Consider the following 18,867-nt stretch of genomic DNA (forward strand, 5'->3'; position numbering starts at 1 on the left):
TAAAACACAGGTCTACTGATGCCTAATGATGTGCATGGGTAGGTAGCTATTGAGTTAATTAACATTTCACTATGCTAGCATGTGTAACCTAGAAACAAGCTGTACCAGACTTTGTTTTCAGAATGACACAACTCAACTTTGGCTTAATCAATATTTGTAAGCATCAGTGTACACAAACCCTCCCCTCGTGGGGGAACACAAGACCAAAATCACATACACAACTCACCAACTATTTGTGTGGAGAGTTGAACGTTACAGAAAACACGTCCAGGACGAACTCAAATCACCGGGGATGTCTAATCATTAAGAGATTATTGTAGCTAGGCCTAAGTTTATTTAAAAAAAAGATCCCACCAAACTGTAATGGTGAGTGTTTTTTCGGAACATCAATTTTTTTAAACATCTATGTTTCGGGAACCTAAGAGATTCTTGACAGGTACGGGTAAATCAAGGACAGCATGGCCTCGTTTGGGACATTCTGGCTGCTTCTGGCGGTCTCATTTCAAGGCGCCCATAGCCTTCCTGCAGGTACATGTCATTCATTTTAATAATTAATAAAAAAGACTTCCCCCCCCCTTATTCCAAATAGGCCTATTAAATGAGCCACTGCTTCTCTATAGTAATAACTTGAAGTCTTATGACAGTATTTTATTTAGAGAGTTGTGTTAACATATGGATAGGATTAATTTAATATCTCATTTCAGTTAGACGGAGACCTAACAGTTTAATTATTTCTCCAATGACAGGATGTTTATTTTTTATTGTTTAATGGTAATCTTAGGTTTCAACCTCCCACCTGCATATTGCTTGATGTCAAGGAACATTAATGACCTATAGGCAAGCCTTCCCTTTTGTAAATGATTACACAGTCGATTATACACTCTCACTTTTCTCCAATAGTACTTTTTTCTGGTCAGATTAGGACCATATTTACGAATGCTTGGTACTGGTTGTCTTTCTTAAAAAATGAGGATGTGTAAAGTTTTTTCTAACAAATATATATATTCACCAGGGAGTACACCTGGGCTTATGTACATTCCCCTAATTCTAATTTGCATAAGGTGCCCTCAGGTTTTTAATTCCAACTCTTATAAAACACAAAAGCAGCACCTTTTTACAAAGTGAGGAACCTCTAACCACAGAGGCCAGTTTCAACCGCCCACTTTATTATTTATTGAATGCTTCAGTGTGAACCGCCCACCTGCTTATTGTTCATTGGTTCATTCCAATGTCAACTGCCCACCTTCTTATGTTTATTGGTTCGCTCCAGTGTCAAACACCAACCTGCTTATTGTTCATTGGTTAGCTCCAGTGTCAACTCCCCACCTGCGCAGCATGGAGAGCTTCATCAGCGCCGTGGAGCAGGTGGAACAGTCCAACCCCACCCTGACCCCGCTGGCCCTGGTCAGAGCCTTACGGAGGATCGCAGGCCACGACGACCCGCTCACCGTGCACTACCTCGGTGCCTCCAACCGCCACCCCGTCCTCTCGGCCACCCTGGACCAGGCCATCCTGAACGCCTCCTCCTTCAGCTTCTTCGACAAGGCCGTGCACCACATTGTGACGGACCAGGGGGAGGAGCGGGGGGTGGTGCTGGCCCCGGACGGCACCACGGTGGCCCTGGCTCCCCTGCTGCTGGGCATCGAGGCGGGGCTGAGGGCCCGGGAGGCGGAGGTGGGGGCGGAGACAGAGCAGGAGGGCGGAGCGTCCGGCGTGGCGGCCTTTGGGGTCTTCCCCCTCACCCTGGGAAGGTCTCTGGGCCTGTCCTTCCTCAGCCTGCAGGACTTCTCGGCCGACCTGCGTCTCGGGCCCGGCGGCTGCTGGGACAGCGTGGAGCAGCCCAGGGTGTTCCGGCTGTCCCGGACGCCCACCCTGGCCACCGACGCCCTGATCAACGGGGGTATGGACGGGGCCATCCTGGGCACCGCCCTCGGCAACCTGTCGCGGGCCGCCCCGCCGCCGCCGCCGACCAGGCTCAGCGCCACGCTGAGGGGGTACTACGGCTACGTGCTGAGCGAGGACCGCGGCCTGGAGGAGCTGAGGGGCCATGCCAGCGCCAAGCGGCGGCAGAGCTCCAGGAGCCTGCTGGAGCCGCTGGACCCCGAGAGGCAGGTGATGGAGACGCTGGTGATGGTGTGGAAGCTGGAGAAGACGGAGTGGATCGCCCTGGACGACGGCGTTGAGGTGTCGGTGAAGGAGGGGCTGAAGGCCTTCACTCACATGTACTGGGGTAAGAGCGGCCCCTGCGATCCACCCCCGAGGTAAACAGTGGGGAATAACTACGGCAAGCATGCAGGAGTGTTGTATATAAATGGTAAATATACCATTTATATACACTATTATATACACATATACACCACTCCTCAGTGTATATATATACATATATATATATATATATATATATATATATATATATATATATATATATATATATATATACATGTACATTTAAAAAAGAAATATATATAAAAGAGGAATTGCAAATATGCCCACAATATAAAAAAAAAGAAACAAGAAATAAATGTTAGACCTACAGTGAGACAGGGTTTACCAACTAATCAATTATGGAGGTTTTGTTAAGATATCAAGTAAAAATGATTTTCTTTGTCAAATTTTCTTTGTCAATAACGTTATAACGTAATACTTTTGGGGCTCTCTTCCACAAATGAATATCAACCCCTGGTTCTTAGTCAAAGGTCTTGCCCTGTCTTTTGGCCAATGCATCGGGCCACCAGATTCCACTGTCACACCTGTCCTTTGTGTTAGTGCTAATCAACCTCTCCAAATAGTTGAGTCCCCCTACACAGGGGGGGGAGTCACACTTTTACCTCCCAGTGCCCGGACCACTCACCCTCCGTCTTGGGTCATCCCTGTGCGCAGACTGCCCTCCCATTATCTCTCGGTGCCAGTGGGGAGCGGAGGTCATCCGAGGCACTCACTCGCCTCTGTCCCCCCCGCTGCCCTACCTCTACATCCATCACACCTACCAGCCCTCGACGCCCTGCCTGTCCTTCCCAGCCTGCTCCAGAGACATGAGGGCCATGCAGCGCTTCCATCAGGACGAGCGGGGCTGGAAAGACATCGGATACAGGTACAACCCTCCTTCATCGTTGATAGAAAGCACGTCTGGAACCGCTTGGTGAACATTGAATGAATTGAGAGCCGTCCTATCACGGCACTTGATTTGGGTATTGATCAAAAGGGCCACTGTTTGCATGAATTATAAAATACATAACCCAACAGCAACATGTTAATAGTTTCCTATAGTTCAACACAACTATACTACATCTATGCCTTGTGAAGAACATAATTTTTTTTGTTATCCCCCTCCAAGCTTTGTGGTGGGCTCTGATGGCTATGTTTACGAGGGCAGAGGATGGCATAACCGCGGGGCGCACACTAGGGATCGCAATACCGTCGGCTACGGCGTGGCGATCATCGGCAACTACATATCCACTCTGCCTTCGCGCTACTCCATGGACCTGCTGCGCCACCGTCTGGTACAGTGTGCGGTCGACGGGGGGAGACTGGCTGTAAACTATACCCTACTGGGACACCGTCAAGTGGTGAATACCTCATGCCCCGGCGACGCCTTCTATTCGGAAATCAGTACCTGGGATCGCTTCGGGAAATGATAGGATCCAAAAGCAAAACCATTCACAAACATAATGTCCCTTATGTTACCTTACCATTGAAAACCATATGGTATTTATATGATTGATTAAATGTCATCTCTGAAGTCTCCAAGTGGTGATCTTTTATATTCATGGTCATGGACTATGTTTTCCATTCAATTGCTAGCATTTTGCGTCTTTGTTTTAAGCTTCTTTTTAATGGTCAAAAATAATTGACGTTAGGGTAGTCGATCAGGGAGAATTGATGCGGAAAAGAGGAAGGCTGACACTATAAAGCATGCGGAGAGGTGTGAAAACTTGAAGTGCATAAATGGCAGACGAAGGTAATAATTTGTATTTCATAGGAAAAGTCTGGTTCACTTCAACCATAATGTTTTTATGAATTTAACGAATGACACGTCTAGGGAAATTGAGGCCTAGACTATTAGTAACGAGGCATGACGGTGGAAACACCGCGCCATGATGATCTGGGAAATATACGACTCCGGTGATACTTTGGATCATAGCAGATATGAATAGCCTACCGTCGATTTACTCAAGCTCCTCAATCATGAGTGATGGCAATAGATCTGGTCCATTTGGGAGGCAAAACGTTGTAGGCTACTTCTAAGTTGTAACAGTGCCACCCCATGGCCAATATTTCCTCACTACAATATTTTGTTACTCGTTTTTAATACAACCCCGGATATAACTCTAACCCTAATACCCACTAGATATTTATATAGGGAAAACTTACAAAGTGCGGGTTTAAGTTAACATTAGACCATGTTTTTCCAAAACATAGTATGAAATTTCCTCGCCGATGAGGTTTCTCAGAGAATAAGAAAAGATCAGATCGATCAGTCGATCTACCACCGGACAGTGGTAGAAACACACCCTTAGGAAATGGGACAGCAAGAGTCACCTCACCTGGACCAAGCGACTCAAATCTTGGTTGGTTAATCCGAAATTTGCAGAAACATTTATCTCACTTGATTTAAGAACAGCAGCTTAAGGGTTTGTTATGAACCTTATACGTAACGTTACAACTTAACAATGGCTACTGGATAGGATTACGTACAGCCTTTTTTTTTTTTAAAGTCTAAAACTACCCTGTCCATTTAAATAGGGTAAGTCGTTTGTGATTTGTGTATGACTCCGCAGGAGACATCGCAGCCAAAAAGCCGGAGTAGCTGAAGGTTCGCACCTACAATAAAGTGGACGAAAATACCCCGGGAAAAGACTGTTCCAGCGTTGTTGTCCCAAGAGCACAGTGGTGAAACAGTTGACCAGTTGTTAATAATTATATATATAATATATATTGTAAACTGAAGAAGGTCCTTTTTCACAAATGTCAGTGGACGGTATAGCTTTAGTCATTGTAAGTAGTATGAGAATGATTCTTAAGCGACCTCAATTTAATGAACAAATATGAAAGAGTCACTTTCTCAATCATATGCATATCAAGGCATCTATACATGTCAAATATGTAAGCAGTAGTTAGATATAATGGAAATAATGTTTTGTTTCCCGCACATAGACAGAATAATGTTTTTCAATTCTTGTTGGCCTCAATCGTTTTCATTTGATGAATTCTGGGCTTCAGAACATGAATGAAAGGCATTTCAGCCCCGGATCATAAAAAAAATCAATAACAATCATCATCCACATTTAAAAGGTAATGTGTTAAACACCAAAAAACTAAAGTTTCGAAAAAATAAATATTGTTATGTTAGCAACTTATACAGTCCATGCGTCACAAATTGCTTGTAGATGAAAATATGTGTAACCTGGGCTTATGAACCTCCTGAGTCTAACTAACTCCTACATTGACTAGTGCGAGCGGAGCGCAATCGTACCATAACCTCCAAGGCCCAACATTCGATCCTATTAACAATAATTACGTGCTTAAAAGATATGCCCTGCATATTTCATTGGCCTGCTGCAGCCTACTATCGTGGTATGGCTTCAGTTGGCCTTTGGAGCAAGATCCCCTTTACTTCTAATACAATTCATAGCATGCTAATCCCCCTTCCTGCCTGACCGACCTTCCCTCCTGCGAGTTAGTCAGTCAGTTAGTCTTCCCTTGTAGCGAAGGGAGCAGCAGTGCTGTCTCAGCGCTAGCTTGGTCTGGAAGCCAAAGGTACAGCACGGGCAATGGTAGGGCCACTCCCAGTTGTGTTTGCGACAGTGCGTGATGAGGTTGGAACTCTGGCTAAACGCCTTGCCACACACACGGCACACATGCGGCTTCTCACCTGCAAAGGGAGAAAAAACGTTGGTTTTTGAATTTAACCTTCACTCTACCAGATGAGTCAGATACTTTCCGAGCACGACCTGGGCAAGAAAGCAGCGTTAAAATCGTATTTATTAATGGTAATACTCATTGCGGTTTAAAGGTGGGCTGTTGGTCAATGAGTCATTTCAATATCGGATCCAGCAGAAATTCTGGGGGAAGATGGTAGAGAACCGCGACCGGAAACCAAAAACTGCAAAGTCTGAGTTACGCCTTTTTTCAGGTTTCATTGCAGAGATTTCTACCAAAAAGAAACTCATTTGCGCTAGTGGATAACGCTTTCAGAGCGGGATTCAAATACGATTTTTCTACAGTTACAGTTTTCACAGTGTTGATTTTAATCCTTTTTAAAGTTGACTAGTACTGGTCGAGTTTGTGCTTGCCAATTACGCACCTACAGATCCCGGCTTCCACTAACAGGATTGTTCGAAACAAATCAAAGCGAAAGAAAGTGTAAACCTGCTACTGCCAAAATCTGAGCTAGTCCACCATCGCCCTTTATAGACAAATCTAAACTTTAGATATGGATTTAAAGTCCGGATTCTGACGTCACGTTTATCACGACGTGGACACAACTTTCAACTGGTGCCTCCTACGACCATTCATGACCCTAGACTCACCAGTGTGGACGAAGGTGTGCTTCTTCATGTCCGACTTCTGGTGGAAGCGCTTCCCACAGTACTGGCAGGGGTAGGGCCTGACGTCGGAGTGGATGAGCAGATGCGTGGACAGAGTGGAGGAACGCTTGAAGACCTTTCCGCACACTGTACAACTAAAGGTTTTCCCCTACAATACAAACGTGATGGATTAGGCGCATCTTATGTGACTTAAAAAAAGTTTTCTTTGTCATCCATGTGCAAGGTATATATACACTCAGAACGAGGTAGGGGTGGATGAAACAATTCTACAGATTATTTTGAAGATTCATGAAATATAAATTATTTGTAAATTGAGTAGCACATAAGAAAATCAGTTTAAAGTATGAAATATGTATCTTGATTCTTGTCTGTCCCTTCACTATTTTCTATGCTGCAGTAAAACACCTTTTACAATGGATCTCTTACCCTATTCTCACATAAGTTAGTTCCCGGAGTGGAGGCTCCACCCCAGTGAACTAACTAAGTTGTGTGGATCTCCACTGTGGAACTCAAGTGTACTCCACTGTGGAGTTGTTTAGTTCCTCCGATAAGCAATTATTATTGATTTTATTGGCCTTTCCCTTTCCACCTGTTTGACCTGAATATACAATCAAGTAAAGCTAAAAACATTTTTTTTTTTCATTGAAATCGAGTGTGTAGGCCTACATTAAATTCATTGGGACATACCATTTGCGAGGTTGGGGCTAATCTGTTACTCCCATCAGAAGTTGAATCATATCTACTGTCAGAACTGCAGGTGTCAGTATCTACACAATTTGAAACAAAGAAAATGTGAATTTCACAAGATATGGGCCATTAGAAACAATATATATGACATTATATTTTATGAAAACTGCTGCAGGGTGCAGCTTTTTTATAATTGTAAAGGCCGAAGCCAATACCCTCCAAACTGGTCTTACTCCGGTTGTCTCGTTACTAAAAAGTATAAGTTTGAATAACCACTGTGTCTGATACTGTGCTGTACGAATACATTTTACTTTGACTTTTGACTTTGACTTACAAACACACGATTTAGCTAACTAATAAATAAATGACAAATCAATCAGCTGATTAACTAATCAATACACAATGTCTTTCAATTGAATCCAAAACAAACCATGCAAAAGTATCTCTCTTACTGGATGTCTTGGAGCCGAGTGGCTGTAACGCAGTGTGGGGCTTTGGCAGCAAGGAGGAACAGATCCCAGTGTGATCTCTGTGTATTATTGTTGAGGAGCTTTCCAAGGCGCTGTCCCAGGGCCGCCTAGGTTGTCGCAACTCGCACAGTGTCATGACAGCACTGCTCTGGCCAGAGCTTCTCAAAGTGGCCCGCTGGTGGTTCGGGTCCCTTCGCTTCACCAGGAAAGAACGAGGCATTCTTCGAGCCTTACAGCTATCAACCTGCGGATGTTGTGCTGTAGAAAGAGATAGTGACCTTAAATCGTAATTTTTATAATAATTTCCAAAATAAGATGTTTGGCGTAATACCAATTCAATAGCAAAATATTAAATAAAAACATAAAAAATTGCACTTGTGAGAATGTAAATCAGTCTATATTTGTATTAAGTATTTAAATAGATTAATAATAGGCATACAAGCATACACTTACCAAACTATAATTTCTTCAAGCCTATGGAAAAAATCCATCAGCAAACGAATTTCACCATATTTTTTCTGAAGTTGAATTGCAGCACATCACTCAGAAGAGAACCGTAAGGTGAATAGTTAAAACAACAACTAAATCAATCACATCACCACTACGAGGCTGGTATAATGTTGAGTTGAGCTCTGCATGTAGACCATGATGTAGACCCCAATAATGATGAGAATGAGGAAGTGTAAAGCTTAGCTCTTGGACCACAGTGCTTCCTCAATGCAAGCCTACCGCAGAACACAACCGAGTCCCTAAAAAAGTAACGACGAGTAACGACGCGGCTCAAAGACATAACAAAATGGCACGTATCTGTTATGAATAAATCGATAGAGCAGCCTTGGTGGGGAAGCATTACTGGGTGGGTCATTGTGGCGTGTCAGGTGTGTGCGTGTGCGTATACTTGTGTGCGTATGCTTGTGTGCATGTGCATGTGCGTGTGCGTGCGTGTGTGTGTGTGTGTGTGTGTGTGTGTGTGTGTGTGTGTTTGTTTGCAATGTAGCTCGTGTTGACAGAGTGTGAACACATTTTTGGATTACCAAAGAGTTAAAAAGTAAAAAAAATCAACAGAAAAAGAAAGACCAACACGCCTCTACTTATTTTCTATGTTTTTATTCATTCAACAGGTACAACGAAATACAATGACCATAGGGACACATTTTTACATTTTTGTCCCCCCTCCCCCTCTAAATATCCAACTCTTCCTTATTAACCTAGTAGTCAAGGCAATGATTAAACAATGGAGCATGTAAAACGACTGCACTCTCAATGATGGAAATGTATATATAGGCCTATGTATTGATATGAAATGACAGGTTGTGCATAAACGGTGAGTGCCTCATTTGTCCTGCAGTGTCTTTCATTCAACAATGTTATAATCATAGGGTCCTAAATAGATATATTGTTGTACTCGATTTTCTCCTGGTAACAACATCATGAGGTCTTTGAGCCATAGAGAAGCGTATGAGTAAAGGGTGACCTCCACTCCGACAATATTCTCCTACGTTGCTCATGAGGATGCAAAGGCATTCCTGTCTTTTGATTTCTTCAAATCATTTGATGACCTTGTCCTGGTGATATCGAACCAATCAAAAAATGCCTACTTCCTTACCTATTTCATACACCTCTATTTCTACATCTGAATGATACCGAAGTCTGATGAGTCCCCTTCCATACAGAGCAGCCATGTTTATATTGAACCGTCTGTATGGTGCAACCATGACTTTGTATCGCCATTCGTAAGAGATAGAAGTCTTACGAATGGCTAGAAGCTAGAAGTCACCTAGCTTCTAGCTTCTAGACTTCTAGACTTCTAGTCTAGCTTCTAGACTTCTAGAAGCTAGAAGTCACCTCAGACTGCTTGGGGCTGACCCCTTTTGACGAGGATGAGTCAACGTTGTTGAAACAGAGAAATGGGGGTGATAGGAGACCTTCTCCATGGTATCTTCTCAGACCGGTTCACTTTGACTCTAGATTAATCATAGCCAGCTCTGATTAAGGGTTGGCTGACTTTCTCTGACCTTTACCATTAGATCACGATAGGAACCCGATGCCGTCCCCGTTCTGCAGTGATCGGGAGAAGGGGGTGTGGCTGACATATCGGTGTACGAGGGGTTGGCGGGTTCTTTCGGGCTGAGGGCAGACGCAGGTAGTACACAACCCTGCTTGGCTGGGAAAGGGGCGACAGGGGTTGTTAGGATATTTTTTACTGTGAGGAAAATGTAGGGTGGCCCTTAGATCCCCCAAGATGGCCTCAAAAAGAATTCAACACAACACTTCGATGCATCGCCTCTGCAATTGTGCAGTGTCAAAGTTTATTTTTGTATCATGAAGGGGATACAGAACACTGAAAGTTTATTCCACTCCTTCATTTGTTATTTATATCGCTTTCACTGCCAGTTATATTTACTGGTCAACAACATCTGCAGATCTGTAAGCGAGCGGAAACATGGTGGGTGTCGAATGTCTGTATCATGTAGAGTACATCACTGTACCGATCAGACTGTCTTTGTTTTGACCGTTTTAAACCTACAACCCGTTATAAATGCATGGACATGACATAGTCTTAAGCCTGTTGTTATTTTGGTTTTGGTGAAACAAATTGCTGGCTGGACTAATACTGTTAATGCTTTTATAATCCTCATAGTTCCTTTTTGAGTCTCTACAAAGACAGATGTGTTGTTTTGCGCCATTCCCCCACTGATGAACAATAGAAAAGGTGCAAAGTAACCAAATTAATTTCACTTTCTCATAGTCTAAAGAAAAATAAGGAATACTTAATGGTCCACAATAGTCCTCTACATCCTGTTCCTGCAATACTTGGTGTAACCATTGCAATGGCGTCAAGATTGTAGATTTAGACTCAACATAACTTTCAGAGAGAACAGTATCACCAGTAGTTAACATTTCAGTTTACAGAAGACTATATGAAAACCTTTTTGTACATAGTCAAAAAGGTGTGCCTCAAATATCCCAGTACAACTCTGGCCCATGGATGGCACTGGTAATGATGTCAAACCTTTGAGAGTACATAGAGGTAAAGGGTGAGCAACTGAATGTGTACACTAAGAGCTGCGTTCTGGAGCAAAAGCTGCAGTGTTTTTTCCACAAGCTGATCTGTGTGTATTCAGGAGGAAAGACATAGTCCCTTTCATTAGACAAACACTGTTATGAGAAATAAACAAAATAGTGTTCACTCATCATTAACAAATGTCAATTTGCTTGATCACAGTTTATCCAGGTGTTGTGTTTTGCTTCTTGTAAAGAGCACCATGACTGTACGGTGGTAGAACACGTGTCTACATAAGGGCTGATCTCAGCCTTGCGGATAAATAATAGATTGAGTTGAAACTTTAAAGGATTAAACTCAATCTTTGATCAAAAATCAACATGAATCGTAATTTCATTTTCACGAATTCTGAACACCTTGGTCCAGATTCAATGACGCTTACGTTTACGCAGAGAGTACAGACAAACAACAGACCTTTGACTATAATCAACTACCATTCAGCCACTGTATTGAGATCAATAAATATAGGTAATAAAATGTAGGTTTCTATCTGATAATTAAACCCAGGAGGAGTTTCGTTAATATTGCATTGACTAGTGGGGGTGACCAAAAGGTAGTGGTTATGTGTAATCCTAAAAGCCAACATCCTCTTTAGGGTAGTGGTTGGTTTAACTGGAATAGTAGTTTCCTTATTTCCCTAGAATATTGTGTACTTCTCTGAACCGCAACCAGAGTCAGTTACAAACCTGTTGTTCAATGGTGGGTGCAGATTCATTTCATAATTGTTGCCTGTTGTTATCATTAATCCAGATAACGTTCCCTTTTTAACATGATCATCCGAGATTTAACAGACTTGTTGACAAACCATCTCCACAAATTGCATCTTCAATAAACCTTAAACAACCCTGGATTGACAGTGATAGGTATATATTCATTGATATTATTTTTTCCTGCCACCCCCTAACAATATGTATGTTCTCTGTTATCTATGCGTTCATATGCATTACATCCTACTCTATAAAGATTATGTTGATGCATGATATGTTGACATATTGTAACGCACACACTCAACACCCATGACAAGCCAGAATAGACTAATCCTTAGATTAGGGGTCTCCATCTTTTTAGTTCTGTAGTTGGTTCCGGGGGAACATATCTGCCTCAAACTGAGAGACCACAAAAAAGTACAAATCATAGCAGCACACTATCTGTTACCATAACATGGGTTTCCTTGGTAACCCTGCAAACAGCAGTCTCTTGTGGACCAATTGGCACAAAGGACAGAGGGGGGTGAACCAATGCGTTGCCCCCCCCTGCCATCGTAGGTATATAATATTTCATACAGATTTATAGATATAAAAAATAAAACATATCAAAATAAATTACAACATATAAATACCTGAAAAAAAGAAAACAAAATAAATCAAAACATTTGGCAACATTAACTTCTTCTTTGTTGTTATTGTAATATGTGTCATATTGGATATTTTTGACATGCATCATTGTAGTAATTTGCTTGCCTTTCTTTTCCATTTGCCAGGCATGGACACAGACAACACTTTAAGCATGGTAAAGTATAAATTACTTCTTTATAAATGCCATCTAATGACATCTCTACGATATCAAGTATGCCCTCCCTCATTCTCTCCATCTCTCTGACTCAGGTTCAGTCGGCTTGGTAAAAGGAAAGAGCAAAAGAGAGAAATAGCAAAAGAGAGAGATAAGGAAAGAGAGAGAGAGAAAGAGAAAAAGAGACAGTAAAAGAGAGAGACCGAGTGTGAGAGAGAGAGCGAGAGAGAGAGAGCGATTTGAGACTATTAACAAATGGCATGTTCAAAATACTTCCGTCGTACATATAATCAAGTCCATTTATCCACATCATCCTCATGATCCGATCCGACAGTAACAGCTTCATCGGTCCATCTGGTGGGTTGAACCAATCAACACACAAAGCCTGATGAGTGCGTTTGTGTACGAGTTTGTATCCCCATGGTCTCATGGCGGGCCGTGTGTTCGTCCTTCGGTGTGGACAAAGCCCCGGACAAAGAATAGAGACAAAGTCAGGTCCTTTCCCTAGTTCAGCTGTACACAGTGTATGAGAGAGAATGTGAGTGTGTGTGTATGTGTGTGTGTGTGTGTATGTGCGCATGCGTGTGCGTGTGTGTGTGTGTGTGTGTGTGTGTGTGTGTGTGTGTCTGTGTGAGTGTGTGTGTGTTTAGGAGAGCAGGACCAGAAGACGGAGCTGAAGTGACGGAGGGTGTTGCATGAGTGGGACGGCAATGCTACGTCCACCTCTCTGGGCGGTAGAAGCTTCTCTAGGAGGAGTTGGAGGAGCAGGAGGAGGAAGAGGACGACTAGGAGGAAGGGGAGGTGGAGGAAGGGGGGGGTTAAGGGCAGGGAAGACAAGCCCTCGACTTCTGTCATTGGGGTATGCCCCCCCCGCTCCCCGCATCATAAACCTGACGGTCCATTGTCGTCAGAAAGCCCGTCCAACACTTTTCCGTGCCACTCAATGGGGGCGAGGGAACCGTAGACTGCGGACAGCGCCATATCCCAGCATGCATCGCTGCTTGATCACCTGATAAGAAACCCCCCCCTTCCATCAGTAAATGACCGGTCGTGTGTGTGTGTGTGTGTGTGTATGTGTGTGTCAGAGTCAAAACCAAAGTGGATGAAGGTTGAGGAAAACGCCAACCACACATTCCACAGCCAATGGAGACTCAAGCTGGCCTGCTGCCATTCTCTCTTCTTTCTCAATCCATGCCAGAAGTACTCCTGCCCCCCCCCGGCCCCCCCGGGCCCTCTCTCAGTTGTCCAGGGCCTCCGCGGCGCACATCATGTTGCCGTACAGATGCTGCTGGGGGTCCGTGGCGGTGGTCCCGATCCGCAAACACCGCTCCTCCACCTCGCTGTCGGTGCTGCCCTCGCTGTCCAGGGGGTGGGGGTCATGGGCGGAGGGCAGCGGGGGGAACAGGGCGTTGGGCGGGACGGGGCTGGCCAGCAGCTCGTCGTCCGAGCTCAGGAAGTCCCCCTCGGCCGAGGCCGGGCTGGCCAGGCCCACCAGGTCCGGGTGGTGGTGGTGGAGGTGGTGGTGGTGGTGGTGGTAGTTGGTGCCTCCAACGCCGCCACCACAGGGGGCCTTGAGTCCACGCAGCTGCCTGACCTGTGGTTGGGGGCAGGTTGGGTGAAAGGTCATAGGTCAGGAATGAGTTTGGTTTATTGGGGGTATTTTCCTTCATGAATCTGGATCGAAGGAGCTGTTGTAGGAGGGTACTGTACTGAAGTGGGGCTGTTGTAGGAGGGTAATGTACTGCAGAGGGGCTGTTGTAGGAGGGTAATGTACTGCAGTGGGGCTGTTGTAGGAGGGTAATGTACTGCAGTGGGGCTGTTGTATTAGGGTATTGCACTGCAGTGGGGCAGGGGCAGTTGGATTAGGTTAATGCACTGCAGTGGGGCTGTTGTAGGAGGGTAATGTACTGCAGTGAGGCAGGGGCAGTTGTATTAGGGTAAGTATTGCAGTGGGGCAGAGGTTGAGGTGAAAGTGGGATGTTTGGGTGGGTATGGACTTCCATATTCTTCTGGAGGAGAGCCGATGTTACTTTTGCCCTGATCAAATTGTGTTTGCGGTGGAGGGATTCTATTGAAATTAAATGTCATGGCTGGTGCATGGTGCTTTGGTACCAGGCCCCTGTAGTATGGTCTGGCCGGTACAGGTTGGGTATTATAGTTATTTCGTTTGGAAAAATAAAGATAAATGGACCGAGGCCACCAAAGTATACATGAAATACCGATATGTTTTTGTTAAACGGCCACATAGATACAAATATATTGAGACTTATATAAAATAACGTTATAAATATGCAAAGGGTGACTTCCCTTTTCCAAATGATAAATTCCAGACTTTCTTTCTGTATTTTTTTGCATTGTCTAGGGATTTTTGTGTGATCGCGTTCCCTGCATCAGAGCTTCATCAGTTATTTGGAGCATGAATATATGTGGAACACCCAGTGCCTTTACAACTTCAAACACCTTAGCTCCACACACCGCCACAGTAGAACCATGCTGCAATGCATTTTGCGTTCAGCTTCAATGTCGGAGGACGTTTCAAGAGAGCGGTAAATATTGTAGTCGAAGGTGGTCGAAGGTGGGGACCACCTCCTACCCGGGCCCCGCACTTACCGTGGGGGAACTCGCCTCCAGTGGTGGGGTAGTGGTTAGGCTGCCAGAGATCCCAAGAACCTTCTGTGAGGTGAAAGATCTGGAGCTTGGTGTCTCCTAAGTATTTTTGATGTCGCACCCTCTGGTATTTAATGTCTTCTCGCTGCCACAAATTTCTTAAAATGGATACAATTCAAGACAACGCTACAGTTGTTCATAATTCATATTTGTATTTGATTCAATCAATCAAATTTCCCAGGATTGATAAAAAATTACGAACAATAAAGCGAGGATCGAGTACCAGTTAATATCCGGTATGAAACCATTTTATGACCTCACTAGAGAGATAAAGCAGACATTCGGGAAGGTATCTTAACAGCGCACATTTGGACAATTTCCAGGTTTTGATAACAAGGCCCACACGCCTTTAGTTTTTTTTCAATTCATTACATATTTTGCACATTGTCCACTTTTTTATGTCTTCCGAGCTTTCCAGACTTTTTCAAGACCTTGACCCAAATATCCATACCCTTCCAGGTCTGGTAAACAGAAAGGAATTATTTCCCTACTTTTCCAGTCTCTCAAGTCCTAGGATCTTGTATACAGCTTCATGTAGAGCAGCCTTAAGTGAGCTGTAGTTGCAGTTGAGTAATAGTTCTGACGTGTATGCAAACATCTCTCTCCACTTTAGCGGTTTATCGGTTTCACCATCAGCTCCACAGACGTACACAGACGGTAAGAAGCAAAAGGGTACTGCCTGACAAAACCACTATGGCCTTTCTCCCCTCACACGAATGGCTGTGTGTGTGTGTGTGTGTGTGTGTGTGTGTGTGTGTGTGTGTGTGTGTGTGTGTGTGTGTGTGTGTGTGTGTGTGTGTGTGTGTGGGTGTGTGTGTGTGTCTGTGTGTGTGTCTGTGTGTGTGTTGTTCTACTTAAATGCACCACACACAGAGATGTCAGAATCTCAGTGGGCAAGTGCCCCCCCCCGATAAAGAGAGAGAATGAGCCAGCGAGAACACGAGAGAGAGAGAGAACGAGAGAGAGAGAGAGAGACAGAGAGAGAGAGAGAGAGAGAGAGAGAGAGAGAGAGAGAGAGAGAGAGAGAGAGAGAGAGAGAGAGAGAATGAATACAAGAGAGAGCTAGAGAAAATGAGTGAGTGAAAGACAGAATGAGAAAGAGATAGAAAGATTGCGTGTGTTTGTGGGGAGGCTAGTGTGGGAAACCTTTTAGATTAGATGTTGTATCCAAATCACACACACAGCAGTACAGGGCTGGATTACTCTCTGTCTACCAACACAGATAGCGTGCGGGACTACACCCACTGCGACCTTCGCCTGCGTTCACCTCAGTCTGTGGGGGGTTGTGATTTAAAAGCAGAGCTGGGTTGAAGATAAAGAAGAGGAGGAAGAGGAGGAGGAAATACCCTGTATGAAGAGCAGACACAACTGTCATCCCGCCCGCTCGCATCCAGTCTCACCGCACCACCACGCGTCTCTCCCTCGCTCTCTCTCTCTCTCTCTCTCTCTCTTTCTCTCTCTCTCTCTGAATGAGCCAATCTCCCAGGTTGTATTGGTGTTAGCATGCTAGGCTAACGTTTGGCTTCAGGTGATGAGCCTGAGGATCGGGGGGGATGCGAATGTGTCAGAAAAGCGTTTGTCAAACTCTCAGGTGGCCTTGGACTTCCAAATTTCCAGTTTTATTTTTGGTCCTCAACCCTTCGTTCTCTTCATACCTGGTTAGATCCAGAGGCTCAGGTAGCCTGGCGTTCATTAGAGGAACATCTAGTAATACCACATAGGCTTCAGGATGTTATTTACTCAAACATCCCTCTCAAAATGTGTAAATCCAAATTTGGCTCTTTAATCTCACATCTTGTTGCCATATGGAGAACTGTGGAATCACACTCTAGCAATCACTTTAAATTCCATCCTCACCTTCCTTTATTTAATAATTTCGCCCTTTGCTTGGGTGGTCACCCGATGTCCTTCCCCCAGTGGAGGGATAAAGGGATTAATACCCTTTCCGACATTATGTCAGATAATGCGCTCAGATCTTTTCAGGACTTGAAATCGCATTACAATTTACCCGGCACCTCCTTTTTCTTCTACCTACAACTCCGCAGCGCCTTACGGGCATACGGAGTCCCCTGGGGTGAAAACATGGTGCCTCATCCAATTCATAAAATATGTGGCAGTTCATCTACCAAAGGCTTGGTCTCTGCTCTATATACATTTATGTCCAAACATGCAGAAAAATCTTTGCAAGTGGATAGTCGCTGGAGCCATGATCTCTCAATTGCACCTTCTTCAATCAATTGGTCCATAGTCTGGTCAAAGCTTGACCTATCTTCGCGTAATCCCAACCATCAGATGATTCACTACAATTTCATACACAGACTCTACTGCACTCCTCATAAATTATTCTTGATGAAATTAAATCCATCTCCTAACTGCCAGCTATGCTCTCTAGGTACTATAGGTACCTTTGTTCACATGGTCTGGGAGTGCCCTGGGGTGAGCGACTTTTGGAGTATGGTATCCAATAGGATGTCTATAGTACTTGGGCGTACCATCCCCTGCTCCCCAACTATCTTATTGCTGAGTGATTTTACGGGTCTAGATCTTTCTCTGATGCACCAACGCTGGTTTTTGGTAGGCCTTACTGCTGCTAAAAAGCTTGTAGCACAGAGATGGAAAGCTCCTCATGACCTGTCCTACCAACATTGGGTGAACACAGTCATAGATCTGGCTAAATTAGAGAGATCTGTGGCCAGCATGCATGGCGCCCAAGCTAGAAATATTAACTTATGGTCCACCTTTATTAACAGTATGTTGGGAGGGTAGTCATGGCTTACTGTATCTACGCCTTACTCACTGCTTTTTCATCCTTTTCCTTTTCTTTTTGTTTCTTTATGTATTTCACATGTTAGTATTAGGCCTATTGAACAAATTTGCTGAGTTTCTCAAATTATTGATTCTGTCTTTGTGGGAGGCAAGACCTGGGGGTGGGTGGGCTTGGGGGGGAGGGGGGGAGTATGGTTGAGTATTATATGTGTTATGTTGTCTTACTTGTGTATATGTGTAACTGTTTCTTGTATGAAACATAAAATACAATAGAAAATTGATCACAAAAAAAAAGAAAAGCGTTTGTCACCATGGTTGCATGAAAATGTGTTCTCACACCTGGAAGGGGGGGGGGGGGGCACTGGAAGTGGTGTGTGTTGAAACCCAGTAAGTATGTGGCTGGGTCACTCACAGCTACTGCTGCTGTGGTTAAGAAGGCTGTTTGCCTCTGTATGTGTAGATATGTTAGTCTCAGTGGTCTTAGTGGACTGATCCCTGCACGTATGCTCTGTGTCTGTGAGTGTGTGTCTGTGTGTTTGTGTGTGTATGTGCTTGGGCCTGAGTTGTCTGAATGGTCAAAGCAATCCATGTCTAGCACATTTAACCAAAATATAAATGTTATTTTTAGTGGTTTATAGAGTGTTAGAAAAACTGAGGTAGCTCGAGAACTTCCAGGTCACAAGCATTGAATACTGTTATGTTGTATGAGTATTGGTTTATTTTCCATCTTAATTTATTGATCATTATTATTATGTATATTGTTTTTTTATAGAAAAAAACCTTTTAAGGCATTTTTCTATGACAGCAATAAACTGTGTTTGCTTGTCCGGGTCGGAACATGTGAAACAAATTTGTATGAGTGAAAGTGAAATTGAAAGTGAGTGAGTGAGTGAGTGAGTGAGTGAGTGAGTGAGTGAGTGAGTGAGTGAGTGAGTGAGTGAGTGAGTGAGTGAGTGAGTGAGTGAGTGTACCTCATTCTTGAGCTCTGTGATTTGGTCTCTCAGCTGACTGATGTACTGCCTGGAGTCTGAGTTGTTCAGCTGGCCCTGGATAAGCCCCTCCTCCTTCTACAACACACACACACACACACACACACACACACACACACACACACACACACACACACACACACACACACACACACACACACACACAC

General features: G+C 44.1%; 3 protein-coding genes across 5 annotated transcripts in view; 1 reads left to right on the forward strand and 2 right to left on the reverse strand.

Moving 5' to 3' along the window:
• The first annotated feature begins 217 nt into the window (after positions 1–217).
• On the forward strand, positions 218–5,263 carry pglyrp2 (peptidoglycan recognition protein 2). Of its 2 annotated transcripts, none has more exons than XM_030352698.1 (4): positions 218–528; positions 1,307–2,230; positions 2,881–3,091; positions 4,779–5,263. In XM_030352698.1, the coding sequence occupies exons 1-4, from the start codon at positions 459–461 to the stop codon at positions 4,828–4,830; spliced, it is 1,257 nt and encodes a 418-aa protein (XP_030208558.1). In that variant the 5' UTR covers positions 218–458; the 3' UTR covers positions 4,831–5,263. The 2 variants fall into 2 exon arrangements, with proteins under 2 accessions (XP_030208558.1, XP_030208557.1); XM_030352697.1 differs by lacking the exon at positions 4,779–5,263 and adding an exon at positions 3,335–3,743.
• Positions 5,174–8,526, reverse strand: LOC115541010 (zinc finger protein sens). The gene is made up of 5 exons (XM_030352726.1): positions 8,159–8,526; positions 7,688–7,963; positions 7,236–7,315; positions 6,531–6,696; positions 5,174–5,872 (listed from the first exon to the last, which is right to left on the reverse strand). Exons 2-5 carry the CDS (start codon positions 7,923–7,925, stop codon positions 5,682–5,684), a joined length of 675 nt encoding a protein of 224 aa, XP_030208586.1. The 5' UTR covers positions 7,926–7,963; positions 8,159–8,526; the 3' UTR covers positions 5,174–5,681.
• Positions 8,527–9,981: 1,455 nt separating this feature from the next.
• The window catches only part of evi5l (ecotropic viral integration site 5 like), a 37,176-nt gene continuing 28,290 nt past the window's right edge, over positions 9,982–18,867 (reverse strand). For both annotated transcript variants that reach the window (XM_030352682.1, XM_030352681.1), the window contains 2 exons: positions 18,683–18,778; positions 9,982–13,872 (listed from right to left, as the gene is read on the reverse strand). In XM_030352682.1, the coding sequence (XP_030208542.1) occupies positions 13,516–13,872; positions 18,683–18,778 (453 nt within the window). In that variant the 3' untranslated portion in view covers positions 9,982–13,515. The remainder of the gene's footprint in view (positions 13,873–18,682; positions 18,779–18,867) is intronic.

Source organism: Gadus morhua, chromosome 3, assembly GCF_902167405.1.
Source record: "Gadus morhua chromosome 3, gadMor3.0, whole genome shotgun sequence".
Classification (NCBI taxonomy): Eukaryota; Metazoa; Chordata; class Actinopteri; order Gadiformes; family Gadidae; genus Gadus; species Gadus morhua.